Source organism: Trichechus manatus, unplaced genomic scaffold, assembly GCF_000243295.1.
Source record: "Trichechus manatus latirostris isolate Lorelei unplaced genomic scaffold, TriManLat1.0 scaffold00040, whole genome shotgun sequence".
NCBI classification, from domain to species: Eukaryota; Metazoa; Chordata; class Mammalia; order Sirenia; family Trichechidae; genus Trichechus; species Trichechus manatus.
Genome location: NW_004443976.1, coordinates 9450781 through 9473506, shown reverse-complemented (window position 1 = coordinate 9473506; position 22726 = coordinate 9450781). Strand labels below are relative to the sequence as shown.

Sequence of the window (22726 nt, the reverse complement as noted above, 5' to 3'; positions counted from 1 at the left end):
GGGCAGAACTCTTGAGAGAATTTGTGAGTCTTTCTATTGTAAAAGATCTTTCCTTAACATGCCAAACCCCAGAGTCCTTTCTGAAAGTTGTTCTCTATGAAAATACCGAGTGAAGGTAGCCTCCAGTAAGCACCCAAGACTAAATGTGTCACAACCAGTTGACTTCGAGTGGACTCCAACTCATGGCGACTCCTGGCAAGCCCATGTGTGTCTGAGTAGAACTGTGCTCTGTGGGGTTTTCAATGACTGATTTTTTTGAAAGTAGATCGCCAGGCCTTCTTCTTAGGTGCCTCTGGGCAGACTCGATCTTCCAATTCTTCAGTTAGCAGCTGAGCCCATTAACTGTTTGCACCACACAGGGACTCCAGAATATGTCATAAATATGTTACAAGTGGATGTAAAATCAACCAAAGTCATTGAAATTGTAAGCAATTTGAGGGCAGGGACTACTTCTTTAAAAATAATAATAGCTAAAGCTGATTGATCGCTTATGATGTGTCAGGTACTGCTTATTCTGAGAGTTTTCCGCATGTTATTTCATCCTCACGATGACACTGTCAGGTAGGTGCTGTTATTAGTACAATCCTCACTTAACAGAAGAGGAACTTAACGGACGGATTCAGTAAAGTCACATTGCTAGTAACTGGCGACGTTGGGACTTGAACCCGAGCTCTACTGAGCTTAAGTAAAACTCCTCCTCCTTCCACTGTTCTTGCTCATGGGCCCAGATCACATGCTCAATAAATATTTACTGAAGAGTTAAATGGTTGCAGGAACTAAACCATTTAAATAAACAAATGATTATAGATGAAAAATAAGTGTAAACACAGCCCATAAGAGTAAACTGCTGTAGCTAATTGTGGATTTTAATCTCAACAGGGACACAAATAGTACTTTGTCTAAGGTAGAAGTCAGACTGAGGTAAAGAGTGGGGAGTCCCTTCCTATATCCATCCAGAGGGGTGGTACTTACTCAAATTGCCCAAAAGTCTATATAAATATGGTTATTCTTGAAAAATAATCCCATACTAAATGCAGTGTGGAATCCTGGATTCATCCTGGAACTCGAAAAAGATGGTAGTGGAAAAACTGGTGAAACTAAATGACTTCTGGAGTTTAGTTATTAGCGATGTACCAACATCGGTTTCTCAGTTTAGACAAATGTTCTGCAGTTATGTAAGATGTGAACACTAGGGGAAGCTGGGTGAAAAAAAGCATACAGGAACTCTCTGTACTACCTTTGCTACTTTTCTATAAATCTCAAATTATGCCAAAATAATGAAATAATTCTTATTTAAAAGAATGCCATTTAAAAAACCAAAAAAAATAATACCCTAGCATGGTCCCAAGAATCAGTTGATAGTAGGACGTGAGTCTGTATGTAAGTGTGTAAGTACCATAACCAGCTGCCGTGGTGTCGATTCCGACTCATGGAGACTCCATGTGTGTCAGAGTAGAACTGCACTCCGTAGGGTTTTCAATGGCTAATTTTTTGGAAGTAGATTGCCAGGACTTTCTTCTGAGGTGACTCTGGGTGGACTCGAACTTCCAACCTTTTGGTTAGCAGCTAAGTACGTTAACTGTTTGCACCACCCAGGGACTCCTAGTATGTAAGTATGTATCATTAGAACCCAGATAACCCAGAACAAGGGTCACAAACACAAACACTTCCGAGGGTCAAGCAGGTAACCCAAGTGAGGAGTGCAGGCTGTGTGGGGGCTTGGAGATCCTCTAAAGGGACAGCCACCACCTAGCTGTAGCCAGTGACCGCCAAGCAGGAATTTGGGCCCAGTGCTGCCAGATTGGAAACCCTGGTGGCGTAGAGGTTACGAGCTACAGCTGCTAACAAAAGGTCAGCTGTTCAAATCCAGCAGGCCCTCCCTGGAAACCCTGTGAGGCAGTTCTACTCTGTCCTTTAGGGTTGCTATAAGTCGGAATTGACTCGACGGCAATGGGTTTTTGTTTTTTTTTTGGTTGCTAGATCTCCCCATTTTTCAAAAGAAGCTGGGAATCTGAACATTCTCCTAATTATTTAAACATGGTTCCAATAACAAAAATAGCTACAAGGGGTAAGCAAAATCTGTCTGCTAGTCAGTTACAACCCATACTCACCACTTTGCAAGCTCTGAACCAGGGGGTTTTAAAAACGGCTCCTGGAAATAAAAGACTCTTGAAATCGTCTCTCCTTGGGAGCCCTGTAATGTTGCATAGTAAACGACTACTACATGGATGGAGTTGAGGGTGAGGGAAGAGCTGCAGCTTAGCTCAGGAGAGCCACATAACCAGGGCCTGCTGTTCTGTCTCCCCGTTCCTTGTCTCTCCTCCATGGTCAAGGCGCAGGTACACACAGCCCACGTGGCTGAGGTAGGCTCCTGCCTTCCTGGGGGCTCCTGCTCTTCCTACTGGCCTTACATCCTTTTAGGGCACAAAAAAGTGAGGTTTGTTTTTGTTTTGGTCTCAGTGATAACATGGCATTTGAACGACTCTTCTAGACACAGGATTTGTAGTAAGTTCTTTCTCTTGAACAGAATTCAAACTTCCCGAAGAACCTGCCCATGATTTAGCCAGTTGCCATCAAGTTGACTCCAACCCATGGTGCCCCCATGTGTGTCAGAGCAGAGCTGTGCTCCTTAAGATTTTCAATGGCCCATTTTTCAGAAGTAGATCGCCAGGCCTTTCTTCCAAGGTGCCTCTGGGAGGACTTGAATCCAGCCTTTCGGCTAGTAGCTAAGTGCGTTAACTTTCTCTACCACCCAGGAACTACTCGTGTCCTTGTGCTTCTATATCTCTGACTCCAGAGGTTTGGGGGCTAAACCTCCTCCTAGGCTGGCCCTTTAAGAGAAGTAGCTTGGACTAAAATATCATTACAATTAAGCTCTTTTTATCCAATGTGTATAAGACCCGTAGTTTTGTTTGTGCTGTGAATATGAGTCACCTTTGCAAGTGTAGTTTTAAACCAAGAAGCAGCTCAATACTAAAGAGCAGTGGTTTCCATGCCCGGCTGCTTATCAGAATCCTACGTGGAGTTCCTTAAAATTACAGACTCCCAGGACCCAACCTCCAGTGATTTTGATCCGGAGGTTGGACACTGGGGCCCAGGAATCTATATATTTTTTAAAAGGGCTTCTTAAAGAATTCTAATAGTCAGCCAAGTTTGGGAACCACCTATATGGAGTGTTTGGGCCCCAGCTGTGTGCTTTGACCACGTGGGTGGTACAAAGGAATGTTTGTCTCTGTATACAACAGGGACCCTCCAAACAGCACTTTTATGAGGAGGATCAGTTTTTCATTTCCTGCAGCCCTCGCTATCACCAGGGTTGCCGGTCAGTGGGGAGTCTGATGGCGAAATCCTACATGAAGTATGCAAGGCTTCAGTGTAAAGTCAGAAGTCAGGTTAGGACTCACCATTTATTGGCGGTATGACCCTGGGCAAGTCCTTTTCTTTCTCTTCTCAGGCTCAGTAAAGCGCCAGCATTGCAAGTCCTGAAAAGGCTAGACAGTAGGATACTTGTCAAACCTTGTAGGGATGGAGTATTCCAGCATGGCAGACACTTGCATGGAAATCTGTTCATCAGGCAAAATGTTAAGGTCTATGACACAAAAGAAAACAAAACCAGTCACCATCGAGTTGATTCCGACTCATGGTGACCCCATGTGTGTCAGAATAGAAATGCACTCTACAGGGTTTTCAATGGTTGATTTTTCAGAAGTAGATTGCCAGGCCTTTCTTTTGAGGCACCTTGGGTGGACTTGAACCTCTAACCTTTTGGTTATTAGCTAAGTGCATTGACCATTTGTGCTACCAGAGAACTCTTTAATATATATAGGTATCTCATAATCTGTATGGGTGAGTTCATTCATTCATTCAATTAATGTTTCCTGAGCATCTACTATGAAGTGGGTGTAGGTATGCAACAGTGAACAAAATCACACTGGCCCTTAAGCTATTAAATATGTATCGAAGGGACAAACTGAAAAATCAGCTCTTCACCAAAATGATAAGAGCTACAATAATGGCATGCACAGTGCAGCAGAAAATGTTGCCTATTCACAAGGTGGCCTTCATAACACTATTTGGTTGTCGTTTACAGATTGGCAAAATCAACGCTGGTCCTCATTCCTTTATTGGGTGTTCATGAGATCCTCTTCTCTTTCATCACTGATGAGCAAGTTCAAGGATTTTCAAAACTGATACGACTCTTCATTCAGTTGGCACTGAGCTCCTTCCATGTAAGTGGGCGTCTGAATCATGATGTCTTGGCTTTGGTGCAAACAAAATGCATGTGATCTAAACGGCCTTGGAATTGAGAGAGCCTGTGGATACAAATTGAGTTCTAGCATTAGCAGGCTCCATCAGTGAGAGCGTTTGGCATTAGAGGGATGTGCAGATGAAAGTGTTGCCTTGATCCTACCAGTATGACTCAGTGACTAAGAAGGGAAAAGCGGTCGGCGTCCTGGGCTGTAAGAGTTGGTGTGATCATTTTAACTGTGAGTGTCAACATGAAGCGTTTTGTTAAGTGCCTCTTTCTGCTGGATTCTCTGCAGAGCTTTGTGCCACTGTCTGCAGGGCAAGTGACATTATTCAGAACATGGGACAAGTTGGGTAAGAATCAGTGAATCCAGACTAGGAGGCATTAGAACCTTGACAGATGTGTGGGGGCCAAAACTAGAAAGAAGGGGTCAGCTATGCTTATGTTATCTGGGTATTTTGGTTATCTATTGCTATGTAACAAGCAACCCTAAAACTTAGTAGCTTAAAATGAGGTGATGGTTAAGGTTGTGTGTCAACTTGGCTGGGCTACGATTCTCAGCGGTTTGGCAGTCATGTGATGATGTAGTTCGGCAGATGTATAATGATGTAGTTTGGCGGTTATGTAATGATGTAATTTGGCAGTTTTGTAATGACGTAATTTGGCAGTTATGTAATGATATAGTCATCCTCCATGAAGTGATCTGATGTGAGCAGCCAATCAGTTTTAAGGGGCGTTTCCTTGGGGGTGTGGCCTGCATCCAACTTTGGGTGTTCTGGCAAAGCTTGCTTGCTCTAGATCCTACATCCAGCCCTTCATCATCTGACCTCTGGTTCTTGGGATATGAGCCTACCATATTGCCTGCCAATCTTGGGATTCATCAGCCTCTGCAGCCTGTGAGCCAGCAGCCTGCCATCTTACTTACCAATCTTGGGATTCACTAGCCCCTACAGTCTGTGAGCCAGCAGCTTGCTGTCTGATCTGCTGATCTTGGGTTTGCCAGCCCCCGCAGGTATATGAGTCAGGAGAAGCCTCCAGCCTGACACCAGACCCATGGATTGGGACTTGCCAGCTGCCATGGATTGAATTGTGTCTGCTAAAAATATGTGTATCAACTTTGTTAGGACATGATTCCCAGTATTGTGTGGTTGTCCTCCATTTTGTGATTGATATAATTTTCCTGTGTGTTGCAAAAGCTAATCCTGCCCGTGGTCAATGAGGCAAGATTAGATTATGTTAAAGAGGATTAGGGTGGGATGTAATACCCTGGCTGAGGTCACATCCCTGATCCAATGTAAAGGGAGTTCCCTGGGGTGTGGCCTGCACCACCTTTTATATTACAAGAGAAAAGGAAAGGGAAGTGAGCAGAGAGTGGGGCACATCATACCACCAAGAAAGCAGCACTGGGAGCAGAGTGCGTCCTCTGGACCTGAGGTTCCTGCATGTAGAAGCTCCTAGTCCAGGGGAAGATTGATGACAAGGACCTTCCTCCAGAGCTGACAGAGAGAGAAAGTCTTCCCCTAGTGCTAACGCCCTGAATTTGGACTTCTAGCTTACTAGACTGTGAGAAAATAAATTTCTCTTTGTTAAAGTCATCCACTTGTGGTATTTCTGTTATAGCAGCACTAGATGACTAAGACACCAGCCTGTACAACGACGTGAGCCATTTCCTCATGATAAATATTTATCTCTCTCTCTCTTTATATATATGCATACTGCACTGGTTCTGCTTCTCTGGAGAACCCAGCCTAAGACATTTGGTACCGAGAGTGGTACTAGAGAAACAAAATCATAAAGATGCGGTTTCTAAATTTGTTCTCAAGTATGACTAGTCTTACAGGCACTGATGACTCTGCCTCCAGTAGTAGAGAGGATGCTGCTAATCCATGACATGAGATGGAAATATTAAAACCACAAAATATCACCATCAATAAATTAAGCATTTGTGAGAAGTGAGGCTCTGGTTGATACTTTTCTACAATTTTGTCAGAATGAGAACTATAGGGAAGCTGGTTGGTTGGTCCTACTTTCACTAGACAATGTGGTTAAAGAAAGAGATGAGCTCAGGGCTTCAGAGTCACAGCTCAAGTGTCACATAAAAGTTGTCACTTGTGACCTGAAAGAAAGCCTCATTTCTTATAGTAACAGAGCTGATATTGCTGAAAACCAAACCCAGAGTCTTATCATAAGAGTGGCTGAATTATAATACCAATTGAATTCCCAACCTCAAATGGTGTTTGAAATTAAAGTGAGGACATTGACTGCGAAGAAATGGGATCCTGAAACTTGGGATGAGTACATATGAACAGGTAATCAGTAGGCTGGGGACACTGAGCCCCTAAATTCTGTTGAATCACTCCTACCAACAGAACCAGCCCTCTTACTCCCATCTGAAGAGATCACTCCATCTTTGTCTGCTAAGTGACCACCCCCCCAGTTGTCTTAGTCATCTAGTGCCACTATAACAAAAATTCCACAAGTGGATGGCTTTAACAAAGAGAAATTTATTCTCTCACAGTCTAGTAGGCTGCAAGTCCAAATTCAAGGCATCAGCTCCAGGGGAAGGCTTTCTCTCTCTGGTGGCTCTGGAGGAAGGTCCTTGTGATGCATCAGTCTTCCCTTGGTCTGGGAGCATCTCAGCACAGGAACCTCAGGTCCAAAGGATGTGCTCTTCTCCCAGAACTTCTTTCTTGGTGGTATGAGGTTCCCATGTGTCTCTGCTTGCTTCTCTCTTTTATATCTCAGAAGAGATTGGCTTAAGACACTATCCAATCTTGTAGACCTCGTCAGTGTAACTGCTGCTAATCCATCTTATCACATCATAGTGATAGAGTTTACAACACGTAAGGAAATCACATCAGATTACAAAATGGTACACAATCATACAATACTGGGAATCATGACTCAGCCAAATTGATACACACATTTTTGGGGGGACATAAATCAATCCATGACACCAGTAAAACCATTATCCCTTCCACCCCCATCTGGTGAGATTAACCCAGCTGTGCCTAAAGAACGTTTTCCTGAGATATCACTGGGGTAGCACCTGGGGCGATGCCTGGCGCCTTGCCTGAGATAGGTGCCTTATAAGACATTGCTGAAAGTTCCCCGGGCCCACCACCACCATCCATTTTTGCTTCTAGACTTATAACTAGACTTAAGTCCCAGTGAGCCCCAAAAGGTAAACTACAAAGTGTGACCCAGAAGGAGGTATGCTACACTCCAAAAGAACTGCTTGACCTGTCTAATATGTACAAGCAGAAACCTGGGGAATACGTGTGGAAATGGCTATTAAGGGTGTGGGATAATGGTGCAAGGAATATAAAGTTGCGTCAGTCTGAGTTTCTTGATAGGGGCCCGCTAAGCACAGATTCTTCATTCAATGTTCAGCTCAAAGGGTTAGGAAAGGATCTAATAGTTTATTTGGTTGGTTCGCTGAAGCATGGATTACTCAGTGGCCTACACTAAATCACACTGAAGTACCAGACCTGCCTTGGTATACTGTAGAAGAAGGTATCCAGAGAATTAGAGAAACTGGCATGTTAGAGTGGATTTATCACGTTAGACCCACAGACCCACACATGGAGTGCCCAGAGGATACACCTTTTACCACAACGGTGAGGAACAAATTTGTGAAGGGAGCCCCAGCATCCTTGAAGATTAATATGATTGCTATTTTATGTAAGTCAGATTTGACAGTGGGAACTGCCCTAACTGAATTAAGACACCTAACTACAATGGGGTTGATTGGACCCTGTGGTGGTAGGGGCCAAGTGGTGGCAATCAATCGGCAAAGACAAGATGGGAGTGGTTACCATAGTGGATAGCGGAGTCAAAGCAGTAAGTAATTGGCTACTTAGTCATGGAGTCCCTAGGAGTGAAACAGATGGAAAATCTACTAAATATTTACTTGATCCGTACAAGCAGAGGAATTCTAGGTCAAGTAAATGGCAGTCTAACTGGACTCACCAGAATGGAGAATCACAGCTCCTCAGTCAATTCCCAGACTTGAGTGAGTTTGCAGACCCACAACCTATTGAATGAAGGGGAGGCCAGATCTCCTTGAGGAAGGACCCTACTACACTGTCAAAAATTTATACTGTTAATCTTTCTCCCAGCTTTCCTCAAAAGGATCTATAGCCTTTTACAGGAGTGACTATTCACTGGGGAAAAGGAAATAATCAGACTTTTCTAGGATTACTGGATACTGTCTCTGAACTGACACTAATTCCAGGAGACCCAAAACATCACCGTGGCCCACCAGTCAGAGTGGGGGTATATGGAGGTCAGGTTATTAATGGAGTCTTAGCTCAGGTTCATCTCATAGTGGGTCCAGTGGATCCCAGAATCCATCCTATAGTGATTTCCCCAGTTCCAGTATGCATAATTGGAATAGATACACTCAGCAACTGGCAGAACCCCCATATTTGATCCCTGACAAATAGAATAAGGGCTATTATGGTAGGAAAAGCCAAGTGGAAGCCATTAGAGCTGCCCCTGCCTAGGAAAATAGTAAATCAAAAGCAATACCACATTCCTGCAGGGATTGCAGAGATTACTGCCACTTTTGAGAACTTGGAAGGATGCAGGGATGGTGATTCCCATCACATCCCCATTCACCTTGCCTATTTGACCTGTACAAAAAACAGATGGATCTTGGAGAATGACAGTGGATTATCAAAAACTCAATCAGATGGTGATTCCAATGGAAGCTGCTGTTCCAGATGTGGTTTCATTGCTTGAGCAAATTAATACATCTCCTGGTACCTGGTATGCAGCTATTGATCTAGCCAATGCCTTTTTCTCGATTTTGATTTTGAAGGAACACTGGAAGCAATTTTCCTTCAGCTGGCAAGGCCAGCAATAAACCTTTACAATCCTACCTCAGGTTATGTCCACTTTCCAGCCCTACATCATAATTTAGTCCACAAGGACCTTGATTGCCTTTCCCTTCCACAAGACATCACACTGGTCAGTCACATTGACGACATTATGCTGAATGGATCTAGTAAGGAAGAAGTGTCAGTGACTCTGGACTTACTGCGAAAACATTTTTGTGCTACAGTATGGAAAATTAATCCTACAACAATTCAGTGAAATTTCCACCTCAGTGAAATTTCTAGAGGTCCAGTGATGTGGGGCATATTGAGATATTCCTTCTAAAGTGAAGGATAAGTTATTGCATCTGGCCCCTCCTGCAATTAAAAAGGAGGCTCAATGTCTGGTGGGCCACTTTGGATTTTGGAGGCAACATATCCCTCATCTGGGTGTGTTACTCTAGCTTATTTATCAAGTGACTCGAAAAGCTACTAGTTTTGAGAGGAAGCCAGAATAAGAGAAGGCTCTGCAACAGGTTCAGGCTGCTGTGCAAGCCGCTCTGTCACTTGGGCCGTATGATCCAGCTGATCCAATGGTGCTTGAAGTGTCAGTGGCAGATAGAGATGCTGTTTGGAGCCTTTGGCAGGCCTGTATTAGTGCATCACAGAGCAGACCCTTAGAATTTTGGAGTAAAGCCTTGTCATCCTCTGCAGATAACTATTCTTTTGAGAAACAGATTTTGGCTTGTTATTGGGCCTTAGTAGAGACTGAAAACTTAACCATGTGCCACTAAGTCACTGTGCAGCCTGAACTGCCCATCATGAACTTGGTGTTGTCTGGCCCACAGGGTCATAAAATCAGACATGCACAGCAGCACTCCATCATTAAATGGAAGTGGTATATACGAGATCTGGCTCCAGCAGGACGTGAAGGTACATGAGGAAGTGGCCCAAATGCCCATGGTCTCCACTCCTGTCACATTACCTGCCCTCTCTCAGTCTGCACCTATGGCCTAATGGGGAATTCCTTATGATCAGTTGACCGAAGAAGTGAAAACTTGTCCCTGGTTTACAGATGGTTCTGCGTGATATGCAGGCACAGTCCAAAGTGGACAGCAGCAGCACTGCAGCCCCTTTCTGGGACGTCCCTGAAGAACAGTGGTGAAGGAAAATCCTCCCAATGGGCAGAAGAACTTCGAGCAGTGCACCTGGTTGTTCATTTTGCTTGGAAGGAGAAATGACCAGATGTTCAACTGTATACTGATTCATGGACTATAGCCAATGATTTGGCTGGATGGTCAGGTACTTGGAAGGAACATGATTGGAAAATTGGTGACAAGGAGGTATGGGGAAGATGTATATGGATAGGCTTGTCTGAATGGTTCAAATAAGTGAAGATATTTGTGAATGCTTACCAAAGGGTGACTTCAACAGAGGAACATTTTAACAATCCAGTGGATAGGGTGACGCGTTCTGTGGAAAACCATCATCGTCTTTCCCCAGCCATCATTGCCCAGTGGGCTCATGAACAAAGCAGCAATGGTGGCAGGGTTGGAGGTTATGCATGGGTTCAGCACATGGACTTCCACTCACCAAGACTGACATGGCTATAGCCATTGCTGAATGCCCAATCTGCCAGCAGTAGAGACCAACACTGAGTCCCTGATATGGCACCATTCTCCAAGGTGATCAGTCAGCAACCTGGTGGTTGGTTGATTACATCGAACCGTGTCCATCATGGAAGGGGCAGCGTTTCGTTTTTACTGAGATAGACACTTACTCTAGATATAGATTTGCCTTCCCTGCATGCAGTGCTTCTTCTAAAACTACCATCTGTGGATTCACACAGAATGCTTTATCCACTATCATGGTATCCCACACAGCATCAGCTCGGATCAAGGGACTCACTTCACAGCAAATGAAGTACGGCAGTCAGCCCATGCTCATGGAATTCACTGGTCTTACCATGTTCCTCATCATTCTGAAGCAGCTGGCTTGATAGAACGATGGAATGGCCTACTAAAGACACAATTACAGTGCCAGCTAGGTGGCAACATTTTGCAGGGTTGGGGCAATGTTCTCCAGGAGGCTGTACATGCTTGAAACCAGCATTCTATGTATGTTGCTGTTTCTCCCATAACCATGATTCATGGTTCCAGGAATCAAGGGGTGGCAATGGGAGTGACACCACTCACTATTACCCCTAGTGACCCACTTGTAAAATTTTTGCTTCCTGTCCCTGTAATCCTATGCTCTTTGGGTCTAGAGGTCTTAGTTCCAAAGGGAGGGATGCTCCCACCTAGAGACACAACACAGATTCCATTGAAATGGAAGTTAAGAATGCCACCTGGCCACTTTGTGCTCCTCTTGCTCTGGATCAACAGGCAACAGTAACAACAGTTACTATATTGGCCTGTGTGATCAGCCTTGAATACCAAGGGGAAATTGGATTGATGTTGCATAATGGAGGTAAAAAAGAGTATGTCTGGAATACAGGAGATCCCTTAGGGTTTCTCTTAGTACTACCATGCCCTGTGATTAAAGTCAATGGAAAACTACAGCAACCCAATTCCAACACGACTACTAATGTCCCAGACCCTTCAGGAATGAAGGTTTGGGTTACCCCACCAGGGAAAGAACCACAACCAGTTGAGATACTTGGTGAAGGTAAAGGGAATACAGAATGGGTGGTGAAAGAAGGTAGTTATAAATACCAGTTATGACTATGTGAACAGTTGCAGAAATAAGGACTGTAATTGTTATGGGTATTTCCTCCTTGTGTGTATGCATCAAATATTTTTGTTTTCTACACTTTTAGAATGTAGGATGTAAGCAGGGCTAGTGCTTTTTCTGTTGTACATGTATCATGTTAGTCACAAGTGTGACTTTGTAATTATCTTTATTTAGAGATTGTGTATGGTTTGAGGAGATGTGTACAGGTACCAGGAGATGTGTACAGGTACCAGGTTGACAAAGGGTGGACTGTGATGGTTAAAGTTGAGTGTTAACTTGGCTGGGCCATGATTCTCAGTGGTCTGGCAGTTATGTAATGATGTAATTTGGCAGTTATGTAATAATGTAATTTGGAAGTTATGTAATGATGTAGCTACTGTCCATGATGTGATCTGATGTGATCAGCCAATCAGTTGTAAGGGGAGTTTTCTCAGGGGTGTGGCCTGCATCCAATATATACATGGACGCTCTGGCAAAGATCACTTGCTTGCTCTGGATACTGCATCTGGCTCATCATCATCTAACTCCCAGTTCTTGGCTTTGAGCCTTCCATATTGCCTGCCAATCTTTGGATTCATCAGCCTCCACAACCTGTGAGCCAGTGGCCTACCATCTTACCTGTGAATCTTGGGATTCACCAGCCTCTACAGCCTATGAGCCAGCAGCATGCAGTCTTACCTGCCCATCTTGGATGTCAGCCTCTACAGTCTGTGAGCCAGTGGCCTGCCAGCCGACCTGCCAATCTTGGGTTCATCAGCCCCTGCAGCTACATGAGTCAGGAGAAGCCTCCAGCCTGATGCCTGACCCACGGACTTGGGACTTGTTCGCCTTTGCAACCACATGAACCATTTCTTTGAGATAAATCTCTCTGTCTCTCTTTCTATATATATATGCTTCATTGGTTTTGCTTCTCTAGAGAACCCAGCCTAAGACAAATGACAATCATCTTTATTATTCTGCATGATTCTAGGTGTCTTAGTTATGCTGCTGCAAAAGAAATACCACAAGTGGGTGGACTTTAAAGAACAGAAACTTACTTGTATAAGTGGGACATGTGAAATTTGTACCCAGAGGTTACCCTGTTGCCGTCAAGTCCATTCCAACTCATAGCGACCCTATAGGACAGATTAGAACTTCCCCATAGGATTTCCAAAGTTGTAATCTTTATGGAAGCAGATTGCCACATCTTTCTCCCATGGTGCTGAGATTCTGGGCACAGAACAGAAACAATGTGCCTGCCCACTCCATGTTCACCAAGGGCCAAGGAGATGAGGCCTGAGATGTGGCTCGTGCCATTGGAAAATTTTCTTTTTTTCTCCTGTTAGAGCTGAATTGTGTGTTGCTTTGAACCGAAACAGAGGACATATTAGTAACTCTTTTTTTTTTCCGTTATGAAAACATATTTATTGCATTTCAGTCTTTTGGGGATTTCAAGTACTAAAGCTTAGTAACTTGGGTTTTCTATATTTCTTGGTGTTAATCTTCTTTAAAACGTAATAAAATAAATAAATAAACCAAAAAAACAAAGACTGCAGCTGTTATGTCAGTATGATGGCTTTTTCCCTGCTGAGGGCATGATCAGTCATGTAAGATCACCTGCCCAAGGCCAGTTGAGGACCAGACACCCATGTAGGGTAATATGGGCAGATTTCTGAGAAAGAATCCTAGCCTCTCAGATTCCTCTGGCAAGGGGGGATGGTTTGTTCATCTATTGCTGTGTAACAAGCTACCTCAACACTTCAGGACTTAAAGCAGAAACCATTTTATTGTCTTTAATGATTCTGGCTGGCCTCAGTTGGGTTGTCCTTTTGATCCGTGTAATTTTGGCTGGGGCTGTGATCATCAAGGGGCTCAAATGGGCTGGAACATCCAAAATGGCACATTCACATGGTTAGACATTGATGCTGGCTATTGTCTGGGAGCTCAGCTGAGGCTATTGGCCAGTGAGCCTCAGTTCTCCTCTGTATGGCCTCTCCATGTATCTTGGCATCTCACAGCATGGCAGCTGGATTCTGAGAAGGAGCATCCCAAGAGCAAAGGCTCTAAGAGAGAGAAAGTAGAAACTTCTAGTCTGCTTAAGGCATAGTCTCAAAAGTCCCTGATGTCACTTCTACCACATTGTATTGGTAAAAGCAGCCATAAAGTCATCCCAGATTTAATGGGAGGGAAAGTAAGGTTCATCTCTTGGTGTAAGGAGTAGAATGTATCTACAAGGATGGGAGGAAATTGTTGCGGCCATCTCAGGAGACTAGTGACCATAGTAGAACATTTGGTCCTGGAGCCAGCTAATGCTCTGCTAACCACCTTGCACCACTATTCCTGAGACAGTGGCTCTGATACCCATTGTCTTTGGAGGAGCCCTGGTGGTGCAGTGGTTAAGAGCTTCACTGCTAGCCAAAAGGTTGGCAGTTCAAATCCATCAGCCGCTCCTTGGAAACCCAATGGGGCAGTTCTACTCTGTCCTGTAGGGTCACTATGAGTCGGAATCAACTTGACAGCACCTAACAACAATACCATTGCCTTTAGAAGCAGGAAAAATAAGTGTAACAACATTTACCAATTATTGAGCACTTACTATGTGCCAGATACTGTGCTATGCACTTACTCATATTATCTCAACTTATCAGTGCCATTTTACAGATGAGCAAAGTGAGATTCACCAAAGTTAAATGAGTTGCCTGAACTCACACAAACAATAAGGACAGCATTGAGATTTAAGCCTACATTCTTCTGTTTGTGTTTTTAGGTTGTAAGTACCAGAAAGCAACTCTTAAGTACAATTCCCTGGAATTCACTGGTAGGATATTGGAGAGTTCGGAGAATCAAAGAGTAGAAGGGAAAATTGCGTTTGGAAAAGGACAAGAAGCAGGGAGCTCTAAGGTCTGGACAGCAGTAGAAGGAGACGGGACTGGACACCACTATTTCATTCTTTTTCAAAATAGAGTGAAAAGCAACATTACATCTTTCTCATCGAGGAACAGTGGTCATTGTAGTTTGTACTTTTCAAGGAGGATCAAAAGTCTAGTGAACTTATCTTCTTCTGCACATAGGCTCCCAAAGTAAGGAGAAGACATGGACCAGAAAAGTCTAGGGGAGGTCGTGGGTCTTAGTCTTGTTCTCATAGTTCTTCTTCAAGAGAACATAGGTAATTGAGAAATCAGGATTATCTGTGCCAAATTCATGGGCAATGAGAGATGCAGTGAAGAGAAAGGAGCCTGGCTCAACTGAGTCAAGTCATTCCAAAATTTATTACATTTTCCAGGGTGGATTGTCCACCTCCCACTTCCAGGTGATAGTTGTGCCCACGGGTGAGGCATCTGCCAATTCTGTATATAATCCCCAGATTGGAAGTTTATAGCTTTGGAGCTCCATCAGGGTTCAGGTTCACTTCACTGGGCAACTAGATTTTCAAGGGAACAAGACAACATTAGGTCAAAGGAAGTATCCAGGAACAGACTGAGGGGAGACTGACGTGGAGGTACCTGTTTATCTTCCGTAGTTTTGGTCTGCAAAATCTCTGAATCTTCTGAATGCTTTAAGGTGAGGGTTCTTCCTTACTGTTTCTCTAGAGTGTGGCTGGGGAGAGATGACTGCCCTAAAACTGGGCTGTTTGGCCCCTTGGGGACCCCAGCTACTTTGGGTCTGGTCTCCTTCCTTGCCCACCTAGCTGGGAAGTCCTATCTATTATGCCCACAGAAGGTGGCGCTGGCTTCCAGGTTTATGGACTCAGCTCAGGGGCTTGGCAAGTTTCAAGATATGAGCTTCCATACTCAAATGTGGTCAACATACAACTAAGATACGCAGGAGGAGATGGGTGAGTGAGGTTGGTATCTTAGTTACTTATTTTTGTAACACAAATACCACAAGTAGGTGGCTTTAAAGAACAGAAATTTATTTTCTCAGAGTTCTGGAGGCTGAAAGTGCAAATCAGGATCTCAGCCTTTCTGATTCCTTCCTTGTCAATAGCCCCAGGATTCCTTGGTTCCTTGATGTTCCTTGGTTGGCCTCATTAACACAACAAAAGAAAAACCCTATTTCTAAACAGGATCACACCCACAGGTACAAAGGCCAGGAATTCACACATATTTTGGGAGGCCACAATTCAATCCATAACCGTTGGTGTGTTTGATATGAGTGGATTTAAGACAAATGCAGTAAGAAATAAGAAGTTAAAACACAAGCACATGGAGGTTGATGGTATGAAGATAGTAGTGTAAGTTGGGAGCCCTGACTGCACAGTGGTTAAGAGCTCACTGCTAACCAAAAGGTCAGCGGTTCGAATCCATCAGCAGCTCCTTGGAAACCCTATGGGGCAGTTCTACTCTGTCCTGTAAGGTTGCTATGAGTCGGAATCAACTTGATGGCACCAGGTTTAGTTTTTTCTGCTTTAGTGTAACTTGATCATCTCAGATCTCCTCTAACCATTTTCAGAGCTAATTTTGTTGAATGGGCATGGATAGAGATAAAGAGCCAGTAAGTACAGAGCAGATTGGCCAAGGAGCAGGTTTTCCTGGGGCTTGTCTGTCCTTGGAAATAAACCCCTTCCAAGCTGAGCAAGCCTCCAACAACTCCAGGGCCACTGAGATACTGCCTGGCATGACATCTGACTTCTCTTACAGAAAAGACACAGCTGAGACTTGAGAATGGGTCAAAACCGTACGGAGAGGCAGTGGTCAGAGATGAATAGATGGAGAACTTCCGTCTAAGCATATGAATGACTGTTATACCCTGGGAAATTCTACCATTAGTGCACATGGAGGCCAACATCCATCCAGTCTCTCCTCAAAACACTGGCCCCACGAGATAGTAATAGACATTGCCTGAAGGAAGAGTTCTGTGTTTAAATGGTTTGAGAAACTCTGGTTGAAACGAAGTTAAGTATACTTCTTTACTCAAGGACTTCTTGGAGCTGTGAATTGACTAATGTGGGCTATGGCCCTCTCAGAGGGCATAGAGGATTCCCAAACTTGGTTAACAATGAAACCCTTTATAGAAACCTCTCTTAGAACCTAGCTTCTAAGCCAGCTTTCTGAATCACACCCACAGCTTTCATATGGTATCTGCCGAAGGAGGAAGCAATTCTCACGTGGCTGGAATAAGCCCAGGAGGTGGAAGCAGATGGTTGGGAGGTGAGAGGAGGGGTAGGCAGACGTGTGGGTGTACTTTTGGTGGATCCTATTTTAGTGACTCCATCATAGGCATCAGCAGGAATTAGCATAGCACCTAAAGAGCGTCGTTTCTTTGCTGCTTTGGAGAGTCCTTAACTTCTTTTTTTTTTTAAATATTTTTGTTTTTAATTTGTTTTTGTTTTGTCTCACTTGTTTTTTCTTTGGTTAGTATTTATGTATTTATTTTTATAGTACTTTAGATGAAGGTTTACAGAACAAATAGTTTCTCATTAAACAGTACGCATATTGTTTTATGACAATGGTTAACAACCCCACAACATGTCAACACTCTCTCTTCTCGACCTTGAGTTCCCTATTACCAGCTTTCCTGTCCCCTCCAGCCTTCTAGTTCTTGTCCCTGGACGGTTGTGCCCCTTTAGTCTTATTTTGTTTTATTGGGCTGTCTAATATTTGGCTGAAGGGTAAACCTCGGGAGTGACTTCGTTACTGAGCTAAAAGGCTGTCTGGGGGCCATACTCTCAGGGTCAGGCCGGTAAGTCTGGTCTTTTTTTGTGGGTAAGAATTTTGTTCTACATTTTTCTCCAGCTCTGTCTGGGACCCTCTGTTGTGATCCCGGTCAGAGCGTTCAGTGGTGGTAGCCAGGCACCATCTAGTTATACTGGACTCAGTCTGGTAGAGGCTGTGGTAGTTGTGATCCATTAGTCCTTTGGACTAACCTTTCGCTTGTATCTTGTTTTCTTCCTTCTCCCTTGCTCCCGAAAGGGTAAGACCAGTGGAGTATCTTAGATGGCTGCTCACAGACTTTTAAGACCCCAGAGGGTCCTTAAGTTCTAAGGGCTTATTGCTCTGAGAGTTTCACCAGCCTCCTACTATTAAGGAATATTTGGAGAGACTCCCAAGCAGTGGTGATACATGACGTTTGAGCACCATATGTTCTGTGGGCCCCACTTCCTTCACACTTGCTTATCTAGAATAAGAGTTAACCACACTCTAGGATGTTCCTAAAACAGTGAAGAGAGAACCTGAGCAAGTGAAAAGACTGGTTTGTGGTATGAAATCCTATTTTAGCCAACTCGTTGGTGAAAACTTCAGCACACGGAAAGCCAGTCACTCTGAAATCATGTGCCTGGAGGCAAATATTACCTGCCTTGCCAACCACGCAGAGTAGCTGTGCCCCTCCAATGGGAATGCATGTGTGGAGATTATTAACTAGAACTAACGAGCCCCGTTTAGGAGGAGCTATAGCCATGGAATGTCTAGGTGCATAAGAGAAGGAAAATTCCATGCTGGTGGGCAGAATCCTGCATTTGACTGGTGCTGATAGTCAGCGTAGTCCCTGAGTGGTGCAAACTTTTAACCGATGGTTTGAGTCCACTCAGAGGTACCTAAGAAGAAAGGCCTGGTGATCTATTTCTAAAAAATCAGCCATTGAAAACCCTATGGGGTACAGTTCTACTCTAATACATGATAGTCCGCATGGAGATCTCTGCCTGGCTCCAGAGTGGCCATGCTGAAGAAGGCTTATGTAAGGAAGAGCAGAAAAACCTACCCCCAGGGCAACGTTTCATAATTCCTTTTCAATTTCAGCTCCTTCCTGGCACCAAGCCCCCCTTACAAGGGAGGGGGGTGAGAGAAATATCACCAAGAGAGATGGGAGAGGGCAGCCTGCTGCTGTGACCGTCACCCTGTAGTTGGAAGTGTGCCCGTTCCTTGGGCTTTCCTGGCATTTTATGAGATTTTTTCCCACAAACACTCAAGTATTTGGGTCCCACACACACATCCAGCTCCAACGTATCAGGCACGGAGCCCAAAGTTAGGAAAAACCATCAGTTAGGAAAAACCATGGCGTGTAGGCTCTCATAGGTGGTGGTTTAACAAATCCGGATGAGCAAGTGTCTGGGAAACAATGGGCCAGGAACATTAAAGCGTCTTCGATGCCAGATCTCTGGTAAAGAAGCAGAGAATCCAGAAAAATTTTCCTACTCCAAGAGATTATTCTTTATTGAAACTTCTCCAACAAAGATGTTCTGTAAATGAAAATGTCATATAAAGGTGGCCTATTGTTTTCATGGAAACCCTGCTGGCGTAGTGGTTAAGAGCTATGGCTGCTAACCAAAAGGTTGGCAGTTCAAACCCACCAGGCGCTCCTTGGAAGCCGCATGGGGCGGTCCTACTCTGTCCTACAGGGTCTCTATGAGTCGGAACCGACTCGACAGCAGTGGTTTTTTTTTTTGGCCATCATCATGCTTGTGTCCACAGTTCTAAACAAAGACAATAGGAAGCAAGCTGTACTATAATATTTCAAAGTGAATCTGACTTTGTATAAGTGGCAGAAACCCAACTCATTCCTTCATTCACTCACTCACTTCTTCAACAAATATTTGTTGAGCTCTTATTGTGCATCAGGCATTGTTCGGATGCTGTGGATCTGGCAGTGAAAAAACTAGATAAGGATGCTAGTCTTGTTGGGGGCTGGGGGGGGGGAGGGACAGATAATAACCAAGTAAACAAATAAATAATAATATAATTCTAGTGCTGTGAAGAGTGTCATGTAGAACACTATGATGGTGACCAGAGTGGCTGCCAAAAATTGGGTGGACAGGAAAGGCCTCTCTTTTAGGTGATTTTTGAGCTCAAACCTGAATTTTGAAAAGCCAACTATGTAGAGATTTGAGGGAAAAATGGTCTGGAACACAGAGTGTGAAGGGACCTGAGAAGGAAGTGAACTGTGATAACCAGCCGAGCCTCCAATATGGCCCCCACTTTCACCTCCTAGTATTTATACTCTTATGTCGTCCTCTTCCACAATGAATAGGGTTGACTTGTGTGACTATTAGGATATTGTGGAAGTGAGGGTGAGTGACTTCTGAGGCTAAGTCATAAAAGGCATTGCAGCTTCTGCCATGCTTTCTTGGTCACTTCCTCTGGGGGAAGCCAGCCGCCATGTTGTCAGGATACTCATGCAGCTCCATGGAGAGGGACTGAGGCCTCCCACCAACAACCAGCACCAACTTGCCAGGCATGTGAGTGGGCCTTCTGGAAGCAGATCTCATAGCCCCAGTCAAGCCTTCAGGTGCCTGTACTTCCAGCCAGCATCTTGACTGCAACCTTCTGAGAGACCCTGAGTCAGTATACCCAGTTAAGCCACTAGAAGACGCTCGACCCATAGAAAGTATGTTGTTGTTAGCTGCCACTGAGTTGGCCCCCATATGCAATGGGATTGGACCATTGTGATCCATAAGATTTTCATTGGCTGATTATTTGCAAATAGCTCACCAGGTCTTTCTTCCTAGTCTCTTACTCTAGAAGGTCCACTGAAACCTGTTCCCCATCATAGCAACATCTAAGCCTCCATGGGTGGTGGCTATGCTTAAGGTGCATCAGCCAGGAATCAAACCCTGGTCTCCTGCATGGAAGGGGAGAATTCTACCACTGAACCACCACTGTGCCCAGAAAGTATGTTATGTGATAAATATTAATAGTTATTATTCACCAAATTTTGGGGTGATTTTTTATGCAGCAGTTGATAACTAATTCTTGAGCTTGACCTGTTGGTGGAAGCCAGAAGGGTCATGTAGCTGAAATAGTACTATATTTTTATGCAAATAACGTGTACCTTCTACGTTTGTTTGCCAACGGTGCCCTTCCGTCATGAGATGTTTTCGTAAGTGCGCTATGCTAATTTTTTTACATTGGTGTGTAAAAAAAATTGGCATAGTGGTGCTTATGAAAATACCTTGCAAGGGGAGGGCGTGTTTGGCTAGCAAACATAGAAGGCGTGCGTTATTTGTGTAAAAATATGGTAGCAGCTTAGGAGAAGCATGCTACAAGATAAAGCCAGAGACATAAAGACACAGAGCCTAGATCATCTAGGGCCTTCCATAGACAGGAGTTTTATTATATTCTCAGTGTGATAGAAAACCACTGGAGCGAAGTGATCTGATTTCTCTTTTTTTAAAAAATATTCTGACTTAAGGGAAAAGGTATTTATTACCTCAAATAAATGAAAATTTCATGATCAGACATAACTGGATCTGGGTACTCAAAAATATCATCAAAAATCTATCTCTCAGCATCTCTGCCTCTGCTTTTCTCTGTGTTAGCATCACCCTCGACAGGCACACTCTCTCCATGAAGCTGGGAAGATAGCTGCCGCTGTCCAGGCATATGTCATCTAAAAAGCTGGCAAACCCAGAGAAGAGGATCCAACCTTCTTTCATCTCCCAATGACAAGAACTCTGATTAGCCCTGCTGGGGTCACATGCCTATTTGATCCTGAAACACGGAGACCACATGATTGACAGCCCAACAAGAAGCCCAGAGAATAGGGAGGGTCAGTTTCCAAAAGGAAGGGCTCACTATGGACAAGTGGAAATAGGACAGTGGCCTTGCACAGAGTCCATGCACAGTATTTGTGTAATTGAATGAATGATGTGGGGTCTTTGGGGTTTAATCATCTTTGACTACGAGCACCTAAGCAAACAACTAGATTGATATGAGTAGTGGGTGTCAGAACAAGCAGAAGAGACCCATGCAAGTTCAAGTTAGCATAACCAGTATGACTAACTCTAATTGGTGCAGGCACTGGAGCTGCGTGCGTCTTCTGGGGCTACTCCGTCTAGGGCAGGCCTTTGGACTTTCCCAGTAACTCTCAGACATGACTTCTGCCTAGTCCAATTTCATGCCACCTCTCCTTTCATTCCAGGGATTACTTGTAGCCTTCCAGTACTGCTTTGCCAATGGAGAGGTACGTTTTCCATGCCGCCATCCCAGCTGCGTGCGAGACTGGGGCTGGGGTCCTCCTGCCTGCAGAGGTTTCTGCTTATGTGATGGTGCTATGGGGGCACATGCGGGGACCAGCATGTATTGGGACGAGATTGTGGTGTGAGCATCCAGTGGAGGCCGCTTAGTCACATGGGAGAAAAAGGTAAGGATGGGCGTGAAGAAACTCAGCTCGCAGTCCTGGCCTCGCTGGAGACGTGCTAGGAATATTACAGCACAATAGAGAAAATGAGCTTTAACTCTGGAGTCGAAAAAGCAAGATTCAAGTCTCAGTTCACCCACTTAGGAGCGCTGAGAGTTAGAAGTCACTTTGCTTCTTTGAGCCTCAGTTTCCTTATCTGTAAAAATGGGAATAGTAACTCCCTGCCTCATAGTGTTGCCCTAGGCACACTGAGCCCACAGCAGAGGCTCAATACATGATAATTACGATGATTTCTTTTATTATTATTATTGCATAGCCCCAACCGGCTCTCTGCTCCCCTGGAAAGAGGCTTGAAAAGGGGAGGGGCCGCGGCCAGGACAGGTTTTTCTCTAGTCTTCAGGAGCTGGTGGAGTTTCTAGTCCCTTTCATCCCCTCCCCCATCCCAGGTTTAAATATTTATTTCCGTCTCCTCCCACTAGAATATAACCTTCTTTTTTTCCTGACTACACTGTAGATTTAAGAGAAACTATTACTGTTTTATTAGGAGAATCTAATAAGCCTGCCCAATTATTAGAGAAAGGAAAGTTGATGACAGAATAAATTGTTTTTTTTTTTGTTTTTTAAATTTTTTTATTGTGCTTTAGATGAAGGTCTACAGAACAAATAGTTTCTCATTAAACAGTCAGTACACATATTGTTTTATGACATTGGTTAACAACCCCTGACATGTCAACACTCTCTCTTTTCGACCTTGAGGACGTTTTTTTGGTGAAAATATACATAGCCAAAATTACACCATTTTGAAAGTTTCTACATTTACAATTCAGTGACATCGATTACATTCTTCCAGTTGTGCTGCTATTCTCACTAT

The 22726-nt window shown here is 44.1% G+C and overlaps 1 protein-coding gene across 1 annotated transcript in view; it reads left to right on the top strand.

The window, feature by feature from the left end:
• Positions 1 to 22726, top strand: part of GLP2R (glucagon like peptide 2 receptor) — a 106040-nt gene that overhangs the window by 78560 nt on the left and 4754 nt on the right. Inside the window, exons 11-12 of the mRNA XM_004375982.1 lie at positions 4091 to 4229; positions 21637 to 21678. Coding sequence (XP_004376039.1) covers positions 4091 to 4229; positions 21637 to 21678 — 181 coding nt within the window. The remainder of the gene's footprint in view (positions 1 to 4090; positions 4230 to 21636; positions 21679 to 22726) is intronic.